General features: G+C 35.0%; 1 protein-coding gene across 2 annotated transcripts in view; it reads right to left on the bottom strand.

Annotated features, from left to right (window-relative positions):
• The window catches only part of LOC138711785 (uncharacterized), an 85482-nt gene that overhangs the window by 24704 nt on the left and 38798 nt on the right, over window positions 1–21980 (bottom strand). The window contains exon 1 of one of the 2 annotated variants that reach the window (XM_069843002.1): window positions 20081–21388. The exons of the other annotated variant lie outside the window; for it this stretch is intronic. Within the exon in view, the coding sequence (XP_069699103.1) occupies window positions 20081–20129 (49 nt within the window). The 5' untranslated portion in view covers window positions 20130–21388. Of the gene's footprint in view, window positions 1–20080; window positions 21389–21980 lie in introns of those variants that run through there. 2 annotated transcript variants of the gene reach the window in all.

The following is a 21980-nucleotide window of genomic DNA, read 5'->3' as shown; positions in this document are numbered from 1 at the left end:
GAACCAGTGCAAATTGTGTGTTCGGGTATTTTTTAAACCATTTCCCATAGACTAGCTTTATATAGTTCGCGCAAAATTAAGTATGATGGAAGGTCAATGAACCTGTGAGAAAGGAATGACATCATGGCGGATTATAAAACAATGGCAACGAAAAATAATGTAATGTAAAGAAACACCCGTTAGTCGCTAAGTGTTGACAATTTCTAAACTAACCATAATAATATAACGGCGTGAAATATAAAATAGAACCCATTTTAAGATATTATGTATTGCGAAATACGTGTTTTAGGAAATAATGGGCGTAAATGAGTAATGACATACAATGCTGCGTACCGTGTCAGAAATGTCACTTAGTGGTAGCGAATGAAATGGTCAATGTGACGTTGATGAAGAAACGGGCAATGATAAAGGATTCTGGTCCGTCGGTCGGTAAAAAGTAAATAAATAACTAAACAAAAAATGAAATGAATATACAAGTACATAAAGTAAATAATTAATTGAATTAAGTAAATAATAAATGATTGAATCATTAAATAAAATGTAAAAGTACTCGTCTGTCTACATTTACAGGCTACGCAAATTCAGTTTGATTGACCTATAGACATAGTAACAGCGTTTCGAATTTGCGTTAATAATCTGTCAAAATTCTATTAATATATTTATATAAATAGGCCTACTTTCAATTACGAATGCTAATTGAAAAATTATTTGCTCCAAGAGTGCCTAATTAAAATAGATTCTGTTTTCATAAAAAAATACCACATTAGTATTTTCATTACTTACCAAGTTATTTCCGGTAATCTACAGTATGTGAATATAACTTTTAATTAGTTTGGGTTTTTGCAAGTTTGTTGCAGAATAAAAGAAAATCTAGAATTATTTCATATTAAGTGACGTGAAAAAAAAATGGAATGCAACACAAGAAACAATCTGAATGATATGAAGGTGATAATGCCGGTGAAATGAGTCCGGGGTCCAGCACCGAAAGTTACCCTGCAATTGCTCGTATTGGGTTGAGGGAAAACCCCGGAAAAAACCTCAACCAGGTAACTTGCCCCGACTGGGATTCGAACCCGGGCCACCTGGTTTCGCAGCCAGACATGCTGACCGTTACTCCACAGGTGTGGATATCTCGAAAGTACTCTGGTCTCTGCACCTACTCTGCACTGACCTTAGCTCTGCTGGCTACTCCCAGCTGACCCCGGGGGCAATAACCAGCCAACACCATAAACCCTTTACAGAACTTTTCCTTGCATTGTCTTATGAAATTAGAGCGGCCTTTTTCCCACGTTCCTGATAAAATATGGCTCGAGGCGTATTGGTATCATCAAGATAGGTCTATGTTTCACTAATGTCACTACCCATTGCCTGTGAGATGCTGTTCACAGAGCTTTCTTGCATTTGCGAACCGCTCTTGAACGAGTTCCCAGGTAAGCAGTGATCACATGCTTTGTGTCGCTTTTGTAAATTTACATGATGCTTCTGGCCTTCCTTCTAGAATGCTTCTTTGGGTTGGAGGATTTTCCCTCAGAACTTCAGACCTAACTTTCTCGATTATGCTGGGGGTGAGAGAGGGTTGAACTCTTAATTTTTTCTGGCTCCCCTCTTTGTTCAGGGACCTGACTTTTACATCGATTAATAACCTTAGTGATGATGCTTTTAGAAACAATTATTCCAGATTCTTTACATTTTTTATTATGATGGAGTAGCTGCATTTACAATCATACATATGTAGCCTTCCAAAAAAGCCGTTAACTTCATTCTCACATAAGCTCAAGGAGGACTGCCATAGACATATCACAAGAGGAGATATCAACCTGTGTTGTGTAGGAGTCCAACTCTCCCACGGTAGTGTGATAGTACAGGGTGCATGCTAAAATCGTTCATTTTTATCTGCCCAAACTCTCTGGGCCGTATTCATAGAATTTTTAGCATGCGCTTCCAGTGGATGATCAGCCAGTGTTAGCGATAGGATATGATTTGAATTCTGTACTAGTAACCAGTAGATAGCCGGGGCTAGCTTAGTACTCTCGTAGAGCATGCTGCGAAATGTCTATGAATTGCACCCTCTCTGTTTCTCTGGAATTTGGATTTTTGGCAATATTTATTTTACGTTAACTTGGTCATTTATTACTTGTGTTAACCTTAACTGTGAATTACTTCAATCATTCATCTCATTTGTTTAAAATATAGTTTCTTTGTTTTTAGTTAGGCCTATTTGTTCTGCATTTAAGAGTGTGATTGCCTATAATTATTTTTTCTTTGAAAAATAATTTAAAAATGTATTTGCTATTTTTTTTTAACTTATTTTAACAACCAACCCTTTGTCTTCAGTTTACCCTTGTCCTGTGCAAGTTTACTGTTGACTATGCCACTTCTTTGTTCTTCTTCCTAACTGAGGGCGTATACAGCTACACCAGCACTTAATTATGCACACGTGGCCGACCAATTGTGTGCCCCATAAACCAGAAATCATTCCAGCACACTGCAGTGGGTGACCACCTTCACAGTGCAACTGAGTTTGATCTCCTGGGAGACAACTTGTGTTTCTCGAGGTATCTGTGCCTCATAGGCAGGGAAACTCCTCTGGAAATCATGAAATTTTTCAAAAAATGTTTATTGGCTATTCCACTTCTTTAGGATGTACATTTTTATACCGCAAATGGATTTAGTTCAATTCTGATTAAAATAGTTTTTTTTTTTTTTTTTAAGTTAAACCTGTAATGGGGTGTGGCATTTAAAGAGCTGTCAATTTTTTTTTTTCATCCCAGAATTCTTTTTTACAAATTTCTGATTACAAACCTAGTAACTTTTTGTTCTAAAGTTGACTCCCTGAAGTTACTAGATGAATGTAGCGGAGGATAATTTTAATTTACATAAATATTGATTTTACTTTCAAATCCATCTTCAAGTTTATTTTCCTTGAATCAACACCAACTTTCCTATGCCACATATTAATCAGTCTAGATAACATTTTTACTGCAAGTATTCACGAGGTAGCTGCACGTTTGTATGCATTTATTTTTATTAACATTTTTCCTTTCAGGAATTAAAGAAAAAAAATAACATTTTCAAATTTTCAAAAAACAATTTTGACAATGAATAAAATGAATGCTTCTCTATGTTTTGTGAATGTAATCAAGACAAAGGAAGCTTAAAAATTGAGATCTTCTACTAAAAACTTGGCTTTGAAAATATTTCTAAAAGAAATACAAAAAAGAAATAAAAAATCAAAATCGAAAACATTTGGGAATTCAAAATTTGGATTTTTTTATTACTGTACATAGTAAACATGCTAACAAAATTTGGTTGAAAAAATGATTAGGAAAAAAGTTTTAATATTTAGTGGAGTGTCACAGTTGTAACCTTGTGTGGAACTTATTTTATTATACAGAATCACCAGTATGCTGAAAATCTCTGGCTGCCGAAGTAAATCATAGCATTTGAATCTTCCTTTGAGGTATTAGGCCTACTGTCTTGTTGTGGTAGGAGATGATATATGTTCAAAAATGGAAAGTGGTACTATTACAGTTATGGTAGAGAGAAGTCCATCTGCTTCAAACATGCCCCTGTTTGGCGTAGAACTGTTCTATCTGATGGAAGGCAGAGTTGAACATACTGCATCTTGTGGTAATATAGCCCTAACAAGGCGTTTTCACGAATATCATATAGCCTACTACCCCTTTCCTTCCAATGCCACGTTTCGACATTCCTGGTCCTCTGTCTTGGCAGTGACTTAGGCCTATGTGTAATCCACTTGCGAGGTTGGGAGCTCTGGAAGATGGGGTTACATCACCCCAGTGATATGACAGGATCATTATATGTTTATGTGACACCAGGAGACGTCTTAAATCTAAACTTAACCTAATTTCCAGACAATGCACGAACATATGAACAATTCTTCCCTTTAAGGAAAAATTTCAACATTCTAACCGGGAATCGAAACCAGAACCTCAAACTGTAGTCAGAAGCTCAGAAAACTAGACAATGAGGTTGGTCGAATATCATATAGAGTGGGGTTGCCAGTAGTTGACAGTTTAAGGAGAAATCTTTCGCAAAACAATTATTTTAAATTTTCTGTAGGGGATATGACAAATTTGTACATGGTATTCAAAAACTTGTATATTCTTGTACCTAAAAGCAAATAATGGATCCACACAGTACAGTTTTTACCATTTTTCAGACAATCAATAATGGTACATGCACAATCGCTCAGTAGTTGACCAAGAAAAACAAAAAAATGACCAGGCGTGGAACGCTAGTTAACCATGTTGCTTATTTTCTTTAAAAAATCATGCAAGTTCTACAATACATAAAATAGACATAATACTAAAATTTAAAGGAATGCCTTTCTTCGGATTTGCCATGAGTTCTTCCTCCTCAGAGGACAGAATAGTTGGGGGTCCCATCTTCCTGGCCAACAGCACACACTTTCAATTAGACCACTCATGGGAGGAACTAGCCTCAAGATATGAACTGTGTCCTGTTCACACTGAAGTCTATTTTGGACAAAACTCCCATTCTTCTAGAATGCATGTGCAAATTATTTAACAATAAATAGCAACGGTTCTCATTTTATCACGTTTTTATCTTACGTTTTTCCCAAACAGATCACCCTATATTTACACATTTTTTATAAAGTTTTAGTTTTTAAAAAAGTTTTATATTTAAATAAAATATAATTTGTTATTGTTGTATTAGGATTATTTTATTTTCGAAAGATAAACAGATAAACTTGTAATATTATTCCCTAACATAAACAGGAGAGACAGAGAGAGTATTTTGTGAAGAAGTGATTTCGCGTGTTAAAACCCTATGCCCAGTGTAATAATACTACTAATATTGTCGCTGCTGTTGCTATGGAAATCAAGTTTGTTCATACAGTTGCTGTCATTTATAAATGGTTCTAAACAAGAAGTAGTGTTAAAGAAATAGTATATTTAAAAAGACAAGTTGAACTTATACTTGATACTGTTGCATCCATTACTTTGATTTCCCAGTGTGTAATGAGCAATGGCTCTACTGTGGAACATTTTGGGGCATGTAGGGAACAAATCAGACTGTATTATAAGGCATGCTGAACTAGTTTGTGCAGACAAAGAAAAGAGACACAAGGGAGTCACAACGAAATGCAAAGAAGTTACAGTCAATGGTTTGCAATACTTCCCAGCACTTGGTAAGTAAACCTTGGGCTCTTAAGAACTGTCTCGATTTGGCTTTCATTTTCAATTTGTGCCTCTCTCTCTGTCTGTCTCCTTATCACACACATTTTATACTGTTATATCAGGGGCGTGCATTTAGGGCAAGCGGGGTAAGCGCCGCATACCCTAGTAGACACACTTCAAATTAATGTATCAATTTTATCTCATTCAACTTATAGATGAACATTTTTAATGAAGTGTATTCTGCACTTCATATATATAAATGTTCTGCATTAACTACATTTCTGCAGTAAGGCAGCTCTTCGTTCACAGCTTGCCTTTAGCCTCATTTTACAGTGCTGGCGCATGCGCGGACAGTAGACAAGGAGGGAAAATTTCCTCGTATACGACTGTATTGCCTATACGCCCGTACACAGCAAGAATAAGCGCTAGGATTATCGCTTGTCCTGGCTTGTTAAGTTCCTGCAGAAGAATACCAGTGTTGATTGTTGAATTTGGCAGTGTGTGTGAAACATGCGATTTGTTTGTCAATTGAGATAGTGTTAAGGATCTCTCAGTTATGTGAAGATTTTGTTTCTTTGTGAGTGACAATTGAGGGCTTTGCCGGAAGAAAGGCGGATAGACCTCTACGCCCTTCTTCGGGAAAACGGTTTAAAATGTAGTGAATAATTATAGTAGCGAAATTTTGTTTTGATTGTACTGTACATACCTGCAGGCCAGGGCTGCGTGCGTGTGTAACATTTTATATCTCAATTCGCCATATTGACGTATACGCCCTTTTTCCGGCAAACCCCTCAATTTATGTCGTAGTTTTCTATGTATAAACTAAATACGGTATTGATTAAGAATGGGTGATTCGTTATGTCCTATCGAACAATTATTGAGACACACATTTCGACTACATTCTTTACAAGAAGAATTAAACATAATACAAAGTGATCGACCATGTCCTGAAATGCCAACGCTTTTTGCAGCTCATAAAGACAGAGGAAAAGAATATACTCGACATTTTCATGCGTCCCAATATCAGAAAACTCAGTGGGTTGCAGGAAGTGCAAAATTAAATAAACTCTTTTGCTGGCCCTGTCTTATGTTTTCTAAAGAAGAAACAGTTTGGTCTAAAAATGGTTATGATAATCTGAACAATCTGCAAAATGTCATTAATAAACATGAAAAGTCACAGGCTCATATTTTTAGTGTTTTACAATTTAAGTAATTTGGATCATCTCGAATAGACGTACAGTTAGATTCACAATTTCGTGTCAGTGTCGAGCAACACAATGAAATGGTGCGAGAGAACAGGGAAATATTGGAGAGGATTGATACAGTCTGTTTTCTAGCCATGCATGAATTGCCATTTCGTGGTCATTGTGAGTCAGAAGAGGCAGTTAACAAAGGAGTATATTTAGGTGCGCTCAATTACCTTGCAAAATATGACGGAGCTTATTTCCGAAGACATTCTGAGAAGAAAATCATATAAACGTTTGTTCTAATCGCAATATTTTCAGAGTTACATTCATTTGAAGTTATTAGTAAAATACCTTTTTTCTTTAGTTTTACGGGTAAAAAATATTACAAATAGAGAATGAACTATTCAGAAGTGCCATTTCTTTAACTGGCTATTTTTGTGAAGCTAAAAATAAGCTCCGTAAGCGACGGTAAATCCTCGTGAATCACCCTATATATATATATATATATATATATATATATATATATATATATATATATATATATATATATAGGTTTTGAGAAAAGCTGAAAGTTTCATGTCATGATTAATATGTATAAAAGAAATGTCAATAAGTAAACTTTAAAGCTTACCCACACAAAAATTACACCGCACGCCCCTGTGTTATATGCTGTATAGTCTCAAGTCTGATCAGTTTACTACGTTACAAGTCAGCAATGTATGCAATGCAGGGGAAAAGGAACTGGCCACCAAACCCCAATATCTATTGACTTATTTGCCTCATGAGTGATGCCTTATTGGTGTTACTTATGAGATCCCAATCAGTCTTCGGACTGTTGACTATACATACATACATACATACATACATACATACATACATACATACATACATACATTGTATAGAGGGCTATGGAAAATGATGACTGATGAATTCAGGTGACCAGGAAAAAAAAATTAGTGGTACAAATCAGAGCTTAGAATTCACCCTTCTGAGAATTTCAGGTTCATCTAGCTTCTTTTTTGTTTAATTTCGAATTATTTATGAGAAGTTTAAAAAAGCCTGAATTAATAAACAGGAAATCCTTAATTGCTCTTGCCAAAGCATATACCTACGTGGCGAGAATGCATATGTCGAGATATTATTATTATTATTATTATTATTATTATTATTACTAACTTTACCATGTTCAATGAAAACCTAACTGCTTTCTCCAACACATATACATAAACTTTATGAACTCTGTAATATTTTCTTCAACTTTTCTATTGTTCGCAGCCTGCGATTCCTGGGAATCGTTATTGTATATCTGCAATCACTTTATACAGGGACATCATTCTATTTTTACTTCAATTTTTATTGTACCTGAGTTTTTGAATGTACTTCACTCCCACCCCTTCTACTAATGAAGTTCAACCGTCCTCCACACAGATCCAAGACCGCAATACAGTCATAGTAACCTTACGGTCATAGTAAACAGTACGTTCCAAAAATATGCTCGCGTTTTCCAATGACGAAAGAGATTTCAATATTGCATCATTTTCCATACTGTACTGTATTTTGATTAAACGAAAACCTAATGAAAATTATCAAACTCAAAATCGCGATATTTCTTAGTTTACGTAAATGGATGAACTACTTTTCTTCCCTCCTATTACGCCACTATCATCGAACTCCAGTCGTGGAAGGAGGTAGCAAACGGTGTTTCCGGTTCTTAATCGTTGATGCAAAGGTATAGCCAGGTTAATATTAGAAATGTTAGTAAAAATAAAATGATGTCCCTGTATATACACACACATATAGTTTAGTAATTGCGGGTATTTGACTTAGGTCATTCACCCATTTTAAGCCAGATGTGTAGACCAATTTACCGACAGAGTAGTAGGCCAAGGTGCGTCATAGGAGGCTGGTCTACACTACATCCGCGATGAGATGATTATGAAGATTTGTTGGGATGCCACAGGGGAACCGGGGGAAAAACCCCCGTGTTACCTGGACCATGGGTTTACCTAAGCCAAGTTATAAATCCGGATTATTCAGGGGATCGAACGCGGGTCCACAGGCTTATAAGTTCAGCACTCTAGCCACTAGACCACCGTGACGGCTATATACCACCACCACTATTACTTTTATTTTCTATTGTTAATAATGATAATCAATAGCAAGATGCACGCATTGTATTCTTCACCTGACATAATTAGGAACATTAAATCCAGACGTTTGAGATGGGCAGGGCATGTAGCACGTATGGGTGAATCCAGAAATACATAGAGTGTTAGTTAGGAGGCGGGAGGGAGAAAGACCTTTTGAAAGGCCGAGACGTAGATGGGAAGATATTAAAATGGATTTGAGGAGGTGGGATATGATAATAGAGACTGGATTAATCTTGCTCAAGATAGGGACCGATGGCGGGCTTATGTGAGGGCGGCAATGAACCTCCGGGTTCCTTAAAAGCCAGTAAGTAAGTCAGTAAGTAAGTAATAGCAAGATGCCAATAGTAGTTACCACAAAGATAGCAGTAGAAATGGGAATATCAGAAAGAACAATAATACACATTATGCTCAGTAATAAGGTTATGAAAAATAATCATAATTGTAACTAGGGCCTATACAAGTTGGCAGTTCAAATGCATCCAGATACTGGAGAACAAGAATTACCTGTAACTGCTGTTGTAATGAACATTGGAACTTCTGACACTTTTCACAGAAACGTGTAAGCTAACATATTTATGTAAAATTCACAGATCACACTACTATAAACTTTAAGAACCTTGCATGAAGTCAGGGCATCGAGATCTAGTCATCAGCAATACAAAAATGTGAATAAATCACAACTTTTCCCCCCGTATGTATTCTTGAAATCAGTGAGCAGAAGTCTGTACTAACACAAACAAGTGAATTTGCATTGGACAGTTTATAATTCCGCCGAATCAGCTGTTGTAAAGACTGCAGCTGCAGATTCAGTTTAACGTGCAGTGAAGTATTAAAAGTGACTGAGGCATAGAAGAATACGTCATTGACTGACTGTAAGTAGGCCTTTTAGACACAATATTCTGATTGCATGGTTATAGGCCTAAATTAAATCAGTATGCGTAGCTGTAAATACAGTAAGATCTTTGACAGAATCTCTTGTGTCACATTTTGATGTAAGTTATAGTTCAGTATAGGGGAGATAGCTTTCCTAGTAAAGGTTAAGACAATAAGTTTCCGAAACATTTATTTTCATGGCATTCTCCTCATATCTTAGGCCTAACAACTATATAATAATAATAATAATAATAATAATAATAATAATAATAATAATAATAATAATGCAAATTAAGCTTTCAGGAATAACTCCCTTTAAAGTTAATTTGAATAATTTCGAGGGAAAAATTGTTCCGGGGCCGGGTATCGAACCCGGGACCTTAGCTTAAACGTACCAACGCTCTCCCACTGAGCTACCCGGGAACTCTACCCGACACCGATCCAATTTCCCTCGAAATTGTTCAAATTAACTTTACAAGGAGTTATTCCTGGAAGCTTAATTTGCATAATACACGTCACTGTACGTAACAGGAAACCACAATTTAAAGTCACACAGAGTTAGTGTGCACTCAAATGTTGGTTGCTTGACGGTTGTCAGCCCACTTTGAGGTCTGTGGATATAGAGGGACGTTGATTACTGGGATTCGGATAATTGAAGTGGAATGTTGCATTTTAATAAAAATGAAACTGAATCAACAAAGCTTCTTGACTAGTAACATTGCCATTGTGTATAATAGATATAGAGAACTTTCTCGGCGAGAAGGCATCAAGAGGACTTATAATATATATATAGGCCTCTTGAAAGGCATTGCTCACTACTGCCATCTAGCATGCATCTAGCGTAATATTTGTAATGTTGAGATGGTACAATAATACATTTGAAGACAGTTGTAGGCCTATTTTCGTAAGTCAATTAATATTTTATTGTATTGGAGTACTTCGTTACTTCTAATCTTTATATACTTTCTTCTAATCGTGTAATAGTCAATTAAATCCCACTCGAGTTTTGATTTTCTCTAGATAAATCTGCTCGTGTTCCACTCGCAGATATATCGATAAAATCAAAACGTCTAGTGAGATTACTGTTGATAAAATGTTAAGGGATTAAAAAGGCACTGAAATGCACTATTACTAAGTTCAGGACTATTAAGGGGACACTCAACTATATTTTGGAACTTTTTTCCTATTTGACCAAATCTTTTTCAAATATGGAGAAAAAGTTTAATATACACATGGAAAGTAACATGCAAAATCTCAGCTCATTAGATCCAATACTTTTCAAAATAAAAAATATTTCAATTTTTAATCAATCATTAATTCAAATAACACTTTTAATTATCATTTATTATTTTTTGGCTTTGTGCATTTGACTGTGACTTCTCAATGAATAGGGGAAAATAATTCTGCGTATTGATTTAGTTCTGTCACGTAAATTAGTGTAGAAATTTAATTTTTCATTTCTATGACACTTCTTCTCCAATTTTTAAGTTGAGTGTCCCCTTAAATTAATTAACTACAATAGTTCAGAGCAATTACATTAATTGAATACATTAATTGTACTTAATTAATTTAATTGATCTGAACTTTATTTTTCTAAAATTACGTAATTATTCTAAAATGTAGTAACTTGATTTGCTTTATTTAACTTTTTATATTTGTTTCTTCTACAGGCAGTTTCAATGATAGCCTACCTAACTAGGGTTTCTATTAAAGAAAAAATCGAATTAAATATAAATATTCATTTAGAATTGATTAGGAGGCCGATTAAACCTTGGTTGGGACGGCTATCAAATATCTAATATCTTCTGTTATCGAGTTTCATGGGGCCATGGCGGCACAAATAACACAAAATTAAAATAACATTGTTGATGCATTAGGTAAAATACAGCATACATGTAGAATTTTATTTCAATAATTTCTCAGGAAATAGCCTAAAATAGTGCATTTTGATTAGCTTTCAGTCCCTTATAAAATAATTTTAATTGTGAAATTCTAAAAAATAAACGAGGAAGGCAGTATTTACAAATCATAGACTGCCCATGTTAAACGTCTATGAATAGTAATCTGTATTACGCACCAAACTGTACGCTCTTAGAAAAATTTATAAGTTATGTTTATCTTTTGTTTTCCCTGATTCGTATTTCTTCAGGGCTAAATAGTTACGTTATGTCTGAAGATAGGGTTCATAATTTACTCGATGGTCATTCTTAGAAGATTTCCTGTTCTCTACATTTACAACGTAATTTCCATACAATTCAGTTTTGAATAGGAATTAAGCGACAGATCGACCTTACGAAACGAGTTCGATCTGAGAATGACAATTTGTGATGAAAGATTCCGCTGCTACGTAATTTGTTGTTAAACAAATGCAACCGCTGAATGAGTGTTTCGAGTTTGGAACATCGTTCGAAGTTTTGTGTGGCAGTAATGTATTAAGGTGTATTACGCCTAATTTATTCGTGAAATAGAGTCTTTAAAGAGTGTTAATTTGTAGTATATTAGGGAAATCGGATTTTAGTATGAAGGCAGGAAGATGTAAGCAAGAATTATCTGTGATACGAACTTTTTAATTCTAATATGTGATACGAAAACTTTTGGATACGGTTTTAGAACATGGCAGAAAGAACACTTCGTTTACAGAGGTAATGTACTGTGTCTAAGAATGATTTGTTACTTATTATTTGACTGCCATTTATGTATTTTGTTTGAAACTTATGCCAAACTAACAGAACCAGTGCAAATTGTGTGTTCGGGTATTTTTTAAATCATTTCCCACCGACTAACTTTATATAGTTCGCGCAAAATTAAGTATGATGGAAGGTCAATGAACCTGTGAGAAAGGAATGACATCATGGCGGATTATAAAACAATGGCAACGAAAAATAATGTAATGTAAAGAAGCACCCGTTAGTCGCTAAGTGTTGACAATTTCTAAACTAACCATAATAATATAACGGCGTGAAATATAAAGTAGAACTCATTTTAAGATATTATGTATTGCGAAATACGTGTTTTAGGAAATAATGGGCGTAAATGAGTAATGACATACAATGCTGCGTACCGTGTCAGAAATGTCACTTAGTGGTAGCGAATGAAATGGTCAATGTGACGTTGATAAATGATAAAGGATTCTGGTCCGTCCTTCAGTAAATAAGTAAATAAATAACTAAACAAAAAATGAAATGAATATACAAGTAGATAATTGATAAAATAAATAATTGAATTAAGTAAATAGTTAATTAAATAATGAATTAAATTAATATGAAAATAGTATTGTCCACTGTGATTAAATAAATAAATAAAATGTGAGAGAATTCTTCCGTCAGATTAAATCGTTAAATAAATGAAAATGAAAGTAGTATTTTCCCTCTACACGATATGCAAATTCAGTTTAATTGACCTATAGGAATAGTAACAGTGTTTCGTCTTTGGGTTAACAATAAGTAATTTTTTATAAATAGTTTTCAAAATTCAATTACGAATGCTACTTATAAAATTATTGCTCTACGAGTGCCTAATTAAAATAAATTGAACTTTAACAACAAAAAATATCACAGTACCAATACTAGTTGTATTACTAAAGTTATTTCTGGTAATATATGGGAATTTAACTTTTATTTCACGTGAAGCGACGTGAAACAAAAATGGAATGCAACACAAACAAGGCACGATACTAATTTTATTAACGTTATTATAATACTAATTGGGTAAAAAGAGTTCGTAAATTGGTACAGATTTCCATTTAGGCCTGCTTAAGATAACAGTGCGCAGAAAGATAAAATGCAAATATGACAATATTCTTATTCATATACAATATATTAACCTGATAAAAAAAAAAACAAATTTAGTTTGCTTACAGCAAGAATGTTTATTAATCAGACCATATGACAACAAACGTCTGCAGGTACAAATGAGCAATTAATGTTGTCATAAGTAAGCTATGCAGTACCATTCTATCTATAATAATAATAATAATAATAATAATAATAATAATAATAATAATAATAATAATAATAATAATAATAATAATAATTTCATTTGTTTAGTTACTTGTTTGTTCAGTTGTTGATTTATTTATATTTGATATTTACGTGCTGGATAACAGCTGTTTGCCAATAAAAGTCCAGCACGGTGATACAAATTAATATACTTACTTACTGGCTTTTAAGGAACCCAGAGGTTCATTGCCGCCCTCACATAAGCCCGCCATTGGTCCCTATCCTGAGCAAGATTAATCCAGTCTCTATCATCATATCCCACCTCCCTCAAATCCATTTTAATATTATCTTCCCATCTACGTCTCGGCCTCCCCAAAGGTCTTTTTCCCTCCGGCCTCCCAACTAACGCTCTATATGCATTTCTGGATTCGCCCATACGTGCTACATGCCCTGCCCATCTAAAACGTCTGGATTTAATGTTCCTAATTATGTCAGGTGAAGAATAAAATGCGTGCAGTTCTGCGTTGTGTAACTTTCTCCATTCTCCTGTAACTTCATCCCTCTTAGCCCCAAATATTTTCCTAAGAACCTTATTCTCAAAAACCCTCAATCTCTGTTCCTCTCTCAAAGTGAGAGTGCAAGTTTCACAGCATAACATAATATCAATAATTTCATTTGTTTATTTATTTATTTAGATTTGATATGTATGTACTGGATAACAGCTGTTTGCCAATAAAAGTCCAGCACAGTGATACAAATAATAATAATAATAATAATAATAATAATAATAATAATAATAATAATAATTGTAATAATAATAATAATAATAATAATAGTAATAATAATAATAATAACAATAATAATAATAATAATCACCATTCGGTATCTCGTGAAACCTACTTGCTCATGAGGGGAAGGAAGAAGTGGACGTCGCTACACTTAGACCAGCTAGCTAGCTCACTTACCCTCAACATAGGATTCTTACTGTGAGCTATGGCACACGAATGCATTAATTGGGTCCACCAGATAACGAATGACCTATAATAATAATTGCATACTATGTTTGTAACAGCGTAATGGTCTCGGGTTGCCATGGAAACTCACATTCGGAAATATAATATGAAACCATACAGAGAAACATTGTGTTTGGTATAAAAAAAATAATACATTTAGTGCGATAGTGAGATCAGTCACGAAGTAAAAGCATAACAATTTTTAACAACAGAGGTCAATCTGTTTTACTTAAAGCCTAAATAATTCTTCTTAAACACTGCCAAAGGCACTGCAAACAGTGCTCATGTACAAATGGGTCATGTCAACAAAATTATTATTTTTAAGTGCATTTCGTATACAGTGTGAGTTCCTTTTCACACACAGGAGATTTTAAAAATTGTACCAGTAATAAAAATTAAGCTACTTCTAGATCTTCCCACAGCAATTTACAAAAACTTTTCTACTATGTAAGAAATACACGTTTATTTTCTCTGATGCATAATATAGAACATACATTCCATTTTATCTTACTTTTTACATTTATTTCACTGTAAATTTACAGGATAAATTGGCCAGACTCTCAGTTTGTGGTGGAAATAGTGTTATTAAAAACATTGGATGATTTGCATGTGAACAGCAATGATTTATATTAAATGTAGAAGCGTTAGGCCTAGGTTATAGTGAAATAACCAAATGCCTGTACATTAACAGCCATGTAATGAGGTGGCCACACCCTTCTTACTCCCAACACCGCTGAAACTGTCATGAAAGTAGCCTACATTGTTACTGTGAAGACGAATGTTTGCATTGTTAAATACTACTAATGAAAAGTATGCCATTTGTGTGAGTTTTCAACTTAAACGATACAGTTTAAATATGATTTCCTAAATCGAGTCCAAATGTGTAAATGACCAGATAACAAAAACCACGTTTTGAGACAACTGAAAAAAAAAAACTGTTAGAATGGCATTACTCATTTATTTCTGTGGACTTCGGGTAATTTTTATTTTATGTTAATTTGATCAGTTATTGAATTTATGTCACCTGGACATTGCTTGTTTTAACCTTAACTGTGAATTACTTCAATCATTCATCTCATTTGTTTGAAAAATAATTTCAGAATGTATTTATTTGCTTTTTTTTTTAACTTATTTTAAAAACCAACCCTTTGTCTTCAGTTTACCCTTGTCCTGTGCAAGTTTACTGTTGACTGTGCCACTTCTTTGTTCTTCTTCCTAAGCGAGGGCGTAAACAGCTACACCAGCACTTAACCCTTAAAAGCCTGAATTATTTTTCGTTAAGTTTTTCGTTTATTTTATTATAGACTAATTAAATGGATGTAATTGAACACAACAATGCTTTTGTTTTCAATTGTTGAAGCGAATATGTGGAATTACAGGGCGTGACCATATGGTAACGCTAGGTCATTAAGTTGTCAAATCTTAAAGAATGAGTTGTTGCCTTATAATGACATCTTTCAAGCAATTTATTGAACTTAACTGAACTTTAGCATACAAATAATATATTCATCACTCTTTTAGTGTTCTGCCCAAGGTCAGATCTTTCACTGCAAACCCAGCATTCTCCAATGTTTCCTATTTTCTGCCTTCCTCTTAGTCTCCTCATATGATCCATATATCTTAATGTCGTCTATCATCTGATATCTTCTTCTGCCCGAACTCTTCTCCCGTTCACCATTCCTTCCAGTGCATCCTTCAGTAGGCAGTTTCTTCTCAGCCAGTGAACCAGCCAATTCCTTTTCCTCTTCCTAATCAGTTTCAGCATCATTCTTTCTTCACCTACTCTTTCAAACACAGCTTCATTTCTTATTGTCTGTCCACAAGGCACTCCGGCACGCTCTATCTTACCAATGTTAAATTACTGATTTAAAGTGTACTTTTTCTCAGGATTTACTTGGAGTAGAACTATGAAATTTTGTGGACTTGATCTTGGGGCACTTGTAGGCAATTTAACACGGTCTTTTTTTATTCATTTCATATAGTATATTAATTAATTATTTTCTCTCTTCGGTGTGTGTGTGTGAACAGCACATTTTTCATCATATTTTTAGCTACAAATCATATAAAAACTTGAAAATCAGAAAAAGCTCATGTTAAATCATTGACATGTCCATGATTAATAATCCTGGAGAATTTGAACTCATTTTGACCAATAGACCCTGAGAAAAAGTACAGTTTATACAAAAAATTACAATTTACGGGAAATGACTGCTGAAGTTTCTCAATACATTCCTCGTCCTTGTGATGGGTTTTCAGCATCCTCTTCCAGATCCTCCACTAGTTTCCTTTTTGCAGATCTTCTGTGTTGTCTAGCTTTCATTTCAATGTCCCTTGCATAATTATTAGCAGCTGTGAGTCTTTCTTTGTCCATCTTGTACATGGCTTTCACTGTATGAAGTCCGACGGTTTTCAACAAGCGCTGTAATACTTTACACCTAGACATGTTGCCTTCATTGAAAGTAATTGCAGAATCATACACTCCAAAGTGAAGTGTACCAATTGTCTTTGGTAGTCGTACCCATATGATACTGTTAACGCACTCATTTGGATTCTGTTTCTTACCGTGGAGGCATTTTGTCAAAAGCTCAATATTTGTGAGCTCTCTGAATATTGGTTTGATTTCTTCTACTATTGTATAAGGTAAACTGTTTTTGTGACTGAAAGGCTGTCCAGATTCCTTAGCTTTTTGGTACTTACACCAAGAGTCAGTTCCTTTAGGGCATAGTCCATGATTTGGACTTTCGTCACTCGAAGACATGTGAAATAATATACACCACACTGCAGTTTTCATTGCCTCAACACTATGGGTATTCTGCCTTAGAGCTAAACCGTAATAATTTTGTATTTTATTAATCACTGCTTGTCAGTCGATTTCTTCCATCCAAACCCTTTCCATTAGCTAATTTTTTCCCTTTACATGTCATTTTCAGCCTCCAAAGTCTGGTACCCATCCGCTTCTGCACATGTCCTATGCATTCTAGTTTTGTGACAGATACATTTTCACCATAAGGTTTCAATTCATTTACAGTTTTGTATGCTTTTGAATCTCCATCACCCAAATGATGAACATACTACATGTTTCAGAACACTGGAATAATTTTACAACTCCAGCCACTTCCATTCCTCCACTGCTTCCACTGTAATTGGCCTGGCAGTCTTGCAAGTGATCATTTTTAGTTTTATCAGGGCATCTGCGGTGTTCAGACATGATTGCAATATCTAATATTTTACCATTGTCTATACTGGTACAACTAACTATGCCATTCAAGGAAGTGTGGCCTCTCTTTTGCCAGGAACCATAGAAAGCAGCTGACAGGTCTCGAACATCGTTATTTTTTCCCACTGCTTCTTCAGTTGCTTGCTTCATTGATTCCATAGCAACATCCTCAACTATATCCCCAATTTCAACATTGTATTTTGAAAATTTTGCCGGAGGAGGAGGTAAATTCAATATTCCACAGAGGACATTACTTGCTGCTGGTACCTTACCAATTGCTCATAAGCCATACACCAGGCGTAAATTAATGTCGTATAATTTTGGATTAGTGCACTCACCTTCCCTTTCAGACACAGAGAACTACAAAATAACTTATTGAATTCACACATTGTACACTTGAGTTCCATTTCAGCAGCTAGTCCAACGTGTATTTTTGTTTTTAGTTCTAATCTTCCTTTACCACACTGATTACAACATGTATAGTTTAGAAAAATGTCATGTAATATGTTCAAATTAAATATTTCATTTACGTCATTTTCAGAACACTGAGCTAATTATTTTCTTATGATACTTTTCTGCACTTTTTAGTTTTTTGTGTGAACTGTTCACTTCACAATCTTCATTGTTTTTATTTACATGTGAAGTTGTTTCACCTACTGGCACTACAACACTTCCACTTCTGGTTTGTCCACATCTTTTCTCTTTTTAAAAACTTTGTATTCGTTTCTTCCCATGTTTAATAAATTACTCCTAATAATATAAATACAAATCTCACACAATATGCAGTAAAATTTCAGAGTTATCCCTAAGAAACCTGCTTCAAAATATATGATCAAAATTCAAAACAAATAAAGAGGAACATGAAATGAAGACAGCAGAGACAACTAAAAGCAAACTGGCTACCAGGTTAGCTATAACATAAAATGTCTCAAAGAATCCCTGCATGAGCGGGCTATACAAATATGTAACAGTTCAAATCCGTGAAATGTCAAAAACCAGACAGCCACGCCCACGTCATGTTTTGCTTAAACGATTATTAAAACTATTTGGAATGAGAAAACACACAAGTATCATATATCATTCAAAAGAAGAGATTTCAAAGAACACGAATCTACGAAAAAGAAAAAAATTGAAAAATTAAACGTTTTCAGCTGTCTGGAGTGCCTTAACACGTTCCATTCTTCTCCTTATTCACATTTCAAATCCATCTATTCCTTTCTCTTCACTTCGTCGTAATGTCCACGTTTCTGCCCCACACAATACCACACTCCATACAAAAAATACAAAAATAAGAAAATTACTTTCACAATACCTGAACAAATATACATAATAGAATTATTGTCACAATATACTCGTATGAACAAAACACATTTTCGTAACATAATGGTTTACATTAATTTTTTGTTTGATTTTCACACATTTCGGTAGTAAGGCAAAACATTTCTTATGACATGACAGAAAACATGGGCTGCAGAGACCTACATCTAATTTTGAGAAAGCTGTATGCCAGAAGAACATTCTCACTAGCACATCGCTGTCTTTTGTCTCCGGGTATCGGGATCACTAATGTTCCATTCCATCGTATTTTATATAATCAGATGTTCTGCGAGTGACGTCCAGAAAATAAGTTTACCCGGAGCCGTTTACAGAAACAAAACACAATTTGATGAAAAGATTTATTGGAACAGATATAGCAATTGTTGAACTATTTTTCAACATATTTCCCACCGGAACTGAGACATTTGTCAAACTGTAGAAGTCTCCTGCCTGGAATTGGAACCAGTGTGTGACAGCCATTTGCACCTCTCTGTTGTTCCCATGGTAACAAAAAGTCTCAATTCAGGTGAAAATATGTTGAAAAAAATAGCTCAACAATTCCTGTATCTGTTCGAATAAATCTTTCCATAAAATTCTATTTTATTTCTGGAAATGGCCCCAGGGAAACTTACTTTTTGGACACGTCTCGTAGCTCCAATATCGCTGTATTTGGAAGTAGACGGTCACCCCTTGCCTTTTGGGGTGCTCCCGACTTCTTCAAATCTCTCATTTGAATTCTAATTCATTCAATGTTGAGCCAGATCTTCTACTTGTCTGCCAACCATTTTGTATAGCTACATCTAACAACCAGTCCACACCTGTGGAGTAACGGTCAGCGCGTCTGGCTACGAAACCAGGTGGCCCGGGTTCGAATCCTGGTCGGGGCAAGTTACCTGGTTGAGGTTTTTTCCGGGGTTTTCCCTCAACCCAATACGAGCAAATGCTGGGTAACTTTCGGTGCTGGACCTCGGACTCATTTCACCGGCATTATCACCTTCATCTCATTCAGATGCTAAATAACCGAGATGTTGATACAGCATCGTAAAATAACCCAATAAAATAAAAAATCTAACAACCATGTGAAAATCGGCTAAAACAGTTTTTACATAGATAAAGCGAATTTTTATATAGAAAACAAAATTTGTCACATCTCTGTCTTTAAAAGTCACTCTCTGGAGAAATCGAATGAACTGTTATAACATACTGTTTTATCCACTTACATTTCCCTGATGGCACCATTTCCACACATTGCAATGTTGACGGTATCATTCTCTTTCTATCACAGATGACTCTTCAACTTCTTCTTCTTCCATGAAAGGAATATCGTCTGGTCCACCTATTCTGTTGCTATTAACAAAAATAACCCCAGCTTCAGTACTCAGTTTCCTTCCCCTTAGGTTGTCGAACATGTCACCCTCTACATCTGCAGAGTTCTCGTCAGATACAAAGTTGGACTTTGGTGGCTGCAGGCCTATGTAGAATGCTCTAATTTTTCGTTTTCTAATTCCCAAAGTATCTCGTGCACTTCCACGCACTGTTTGTAACATTCATTTTGTTACTTGTACTTCCTTGCAACTCCTCCATCTTACTGTTAGTAGCAAGAGAGCACAAAGAATGAGTGACAACATATTAGCCTAGCGTTACCATATGGTAACATAAGAAACAATGTATTATATCCACAACAATGTTACGGATTGTAAACTTGTGCTTGATGTACACGAATACTCAATCAACCATAAGTAAAATACCACAACAAACATTACAATCAAGTTAATCAAAGTAACAAATAAATGATCTTACTTCTTGTTGCTCTCCAAAATTGCTGCTGAGAAAGCTACATCTGAATCGCGCAGCTGCTCTTGCTCAACTGGTATAATAAATTTGTGATTTCATAATGTAATAAGAAAGAACCAATCATGCAGGTTCGATTCACAAAGAAAAATTGCAGTTTTATTAATTAAAGACGGGTATGAAGCAAGTTATATTGCTTTCTGCACTGGTAACGCTAGGTTAAAACGGGTTAATTATGCACACATGGCCGGCCAATTGTGTGCCTCATAAACCAGAAATGATCCCAGCACACTGCAGTGGGGGACCACCTTCACAGTGCAACTGAGTTTGATCTCCTGGGAGACAACTTGTGTTTCCGCAGGTATCTGTACCTGATACCCAGGGGACTCCACCAGTGTTGCCACGACCTACTCATAAATATCAGGAGAAAAACATCGAAAAAAAAAAACAGGAGATTACAGTAGATTAATTAAACATGAATTTCCTCTTTGTATTATAATATTAATTATTATATTATTAATATTAATAATATTATAGAGCGTTAGTTGGAGACCGGAGGGAGAAAGACCTTTAGGGAGGCCGAGACGTAGATGGGAGGATAATATTAAAATGGATTTGAGGGAGGTGGGATATGATGATAGAGACTGGATTAATCTTGCTCAGGATAGGGACCGATGGCGGGCTTATGTGAGGGCAGCAATGAACCTTCGGGTTCCTTAAAAGCCATTTGTAAGTAATTATAATATTAATTACAAAACAGTATACTATAAGAAAGATGATACTGTTATATTACTATATAGCACTTCCCTAACCAATGAAATGGAACAATTTTGCTAAATATAATTACTGCTATCTCTACTCAGCGTACATTTCAAAGTCATGCAATTTTGTTTTTACACAGTAATGTCTTATTGACAATGTTTCGCATTAAATCTGGAATTTTTCATGTATTCACGAATGATTTATTTTAAAGGTGATATTAAATACAGTTCTGGATTAGCTGCGACTATAACAGACGAAAAATTATCCCCTTTCCTGCTTTTGCATAACTATCCTTTAAACTGTTCACCATTTTCCCACTATAAATTATAATATTCTGGGAGTATTTACTTTTTTTCTTTCTTTCTGGGACACTTTCACTCATTTTAAAAGATCACTGTGCAAGATATGTAACACTAAAATGCCATTACCCATTCTTCACTCCCTCACTGTTTCATGTGCAGACAATCAGAAACGAACTTCGCTACTGAATAAGTTCCGTTCCTCCTCTGTTCCCCAAAACAATAATGAAACAACTTAATTCTGTCGTCGATTTGCAAAAGGGGATAC

Source organism: Periplaneta americana, chromosome 2 (genome assembly GCF_040183065.1).
Source record: "Periplaneta americana isolate PAMFEO1 chromosome 2, P.americana_PAMFEO1_priV1, whole genome shotgun sequence".
NCBI lineage: Eukaryota > Metazoa > Arthropoda > Insecta > Blattodea > Blattidae > Periplaneta > Periplaneta americana.
This window is presented reverse-complemented; position numbering and strand designations above follow the sequence as displayed.